The sequence below is a fragment of the Cebus imitator genome, unplaced genomic scaffold (assembly GCF_001604975.1).
Source record: "Cebus imitator isolate Cc_AM_T3 unplaced genomic scaffold, Cebus_imitator-1.0 Scaffold404, whole genome shotgun sequence".
Lineage (NCBI taxonomy): Eukaryota > Metazoa > Chordata > Mammalia > Primates > Cebidae > Cebus > Cebus imitator.
In genome coordinates, this window is record NW_016107719.1 from 817,355 (window position 1) to 819,984 (window position 2,630).

The 2,630-nt window shown below is 55.5% G+C and overlaps 1 protein-coding gene across 1 annotated transcript in view; it reads left to right on the top strand.

Annotated features, from left to right (window-relative positions):
* NOL12 (nucleolar protein 12) overlaps window positions 1-1,517 on the top strand; it is a 5,539-nt gene extending 4,022 nt beyond the window's left edge. Inside the window, exons 5-6 of the mRNA XM_017508946.2 lie at window positions 431-522; window positions 928-1,517. Coding sequence (XP_017364435.1) covers window positions 431-522; window positions 928-1,090 — 255 coding nt within the window. The 3' untranslated portion in view covers window positions 1,091-1,517. The remainder of the gene's footprint in view (window positions 1-430; window positions 523-927) is intronic.
* The last annotated feature ends 1,113 nt before the right edge of the window (window positions 1,518-2,630 follow it).

Below are 2,630 nucleotides of genomic sequence, written 5' to 3' on the forward strand. Positions count from 1 at the left end.
GAACCCAGGAGGCGGAGGTTGCGGTGAGCCGAGATCGCGCCATTGCACTCCAGCCTGGGTAACATGAGTGAAACTCCGTCTCCCGTCTCAAAAAAAAAAAAGGAAAACCATACCGATATCACACTCGTCTTTCATTTTATGCCCATTCTTTTGCAAGATCCAATACAAAGACAAGTCTTGTCGTCATTAGCTAGGATTTTCATTCCTGAATGTTTAAGTATGTACTGGAAGCTTCTAGAGGCAGGAGAGTGTTTTGAAGCATGGCCGTCCCCTGTGTAATCCTTGCTTTAGGACAGACAGAGTGCTTCCGCCCGAGGCCTCTAGCCCCATCCCAGGCCTGTGATGCAGCAGCGAGCACCGCCGCTCAGGTGCCCAGCCCAGGCCTCCCCAGCTACTGCCCCATCTAAGTCAATATTTTATGCTTCTTTAGGGAGGGGCTGGAGACAGGTCGGAGGAGGAGGCATCATCCATGCCCACCAAAGCCTTGCCCAGGAAGTCCAGAGACCCCCTGCTGTCTCAGCGGTGAGTGTCGGCCTGCCGCCTCCCTGGTCCCACTCCTCCTGGCTGGCAGTAGCGGCCTGGCCCTTAGGGGTGGTGTGCAGCAGGTGGAGGGCCCGGAGCAGCCCTCTGCTTTGCCTGGCCAGTGATCCTCGGCCTCTCTTCATTTCCCTGTTCCACCCACCCCCTGAGAATGTCTGACCTCCGGTGCCCTTCGCGCCTGGGTGAAGGGCCCGTCTCTCTAAGCTGAATTGCTGGCGGACACTCTGGAGGTAGAGCAGGCCAACTCTGGCATGAATTTAGTGGTCCCAGCATTTGCGACCTGTCCTGACACCCCCTCCATGAGCCGGGTGGTCAGTCACCCCCTAACGCAGTCTCCACCTGCCACCCTGTTCCCAAGGTAAACTGAGGCTTTCTACCCTCCACCAGGATCTCCTCCCTCACAGCAGCACTGCATGCACACAGCCGCAAAAAGGTCAAGAGGAAACATCCCCGCAGGGCCCAGGACTCCAAGAAGCCCCCAAGGGCCGCTCGCACCAGCAAGGCCCAGCGTCGCCGTCTGACAGGCAAAGCACAGCACAGCGGGGAGTGAGGCTGAGAACCAAGCTGTGCCCCAGCCTAGGCTGCAGGGACCTGGCCTTTGTCATCTTGCTGTCCCTGTCACCCAGCCTGCACCAACGTGATGACTGCACAGCTCAAAGTTGGGAAGCCAGGACCTCTCTGGCCTGGGGCCGGCTGCCTTTGCCTGGGGTTTGAATTCCAGGAGTGGGCAGCTGAGCTCAGCCTGCCCCGGGAAGAGCCTTCAGAGCCACGTTGGGGCATCTTCCTAAATGTGCACCCCACCTGGCACTCATCAAATTTGGGAAACTCATCAGAGATTTGTGCACTTGTGATTTGTTTGCCCCTGATACCACATGCAAGGGCAGGTTTCTGGGGCGGTGGACATGGTCAGGGGCCATGGCTCTGTCCCCAGCAGTTTTCCCTGTGGCTGCAATAAAGTCCAGTTCTGCTTCTATTAAGGTGCTGGGTCCCCTAACCAGTACCAGTGTGTACGGACCAGTGTGTCCATTGCTAAAATCCAGAGCCCGCCTGCTGCTCTGAAAGCAGGTTCCTGAGGCCAGTGGGGGAGCAGTGCCCCCTGTGCCTTTCACTAAGGAGCCTCTGGGCCTGTCTTTTGTCCTGGGCCCAGCAGTCTCAGCTGACACTAAAGCAGTGGAAGCAGTTGAATCCCAGGTCATTCCCCATCACCACACTGGGGCAGCATCCCCCAGCTTCCAGCAGCTCCTAGGCGGGGCCCAACACGGAAGGATTGATTAATTCTTTTTTTTTTTTTTTTTAAATACAGAGTCTCACTCTGTCACCAGGCTGGAGTCCAGTGATGCAATCTTGGCTCACTGCAACCTCCACCTCCCAGGTGGACCTCATGATCCACCTGCCTTGGCCTCCCAAAGTGCTGGGATTACAGGCATGAGCCACAGCACCTAGCCCTGTGTTTTCTTTTTGAGAGGGAGTTTCACTCGTTGTTCAGGCTGGAGTGCAATGGTGAGATCTCAGCTCACTGCAACCTCCGACACCCGGGTTCATGCAATTTTCCTGCCTCAGCCTCTGGAGTAGCTGGGATTACAGGCACCCAACACCACACCTAGCAAATTTGTGTATTTTAAGTAGAGATGGGGTTTCGCCATGTTGGCCAGGCTAGTCTCGAACTACTGACCTCAGGTAATCCACCCACCTCAGCCTCCCAAAGTGCTGGAATTTCAGGCATGAGCCACTGCACCCAGCCCAGGAAACAACTTTTATCCACCCCTTCTGGTGTGCCAGACAGTTACATTATTAACTCACAGCAGCATTGCAAAGTGGCTTTTAGCTCCATTTAACAGATGAGAAAACTGAGTCTCAGGTGCTGTAACATTAAAAGTTACCCTGTCGGCCCTGGGCGCGGTGGCTCAAGCCTGTAATCCCAGCACTTTGGGAGGCTGAGGCGGGTGGATCACCAGATCAAGAGATTGAGACCATCCTGGCCAACATGGTGAAACCCCGTCTCTACTAAAAATACAAAATATCAGCTGGGCATGGTGGCGCGTGCCTGTAATCTCAGCTACTCAGGAGGCTGAGGCAGGAGAATTGCCTGA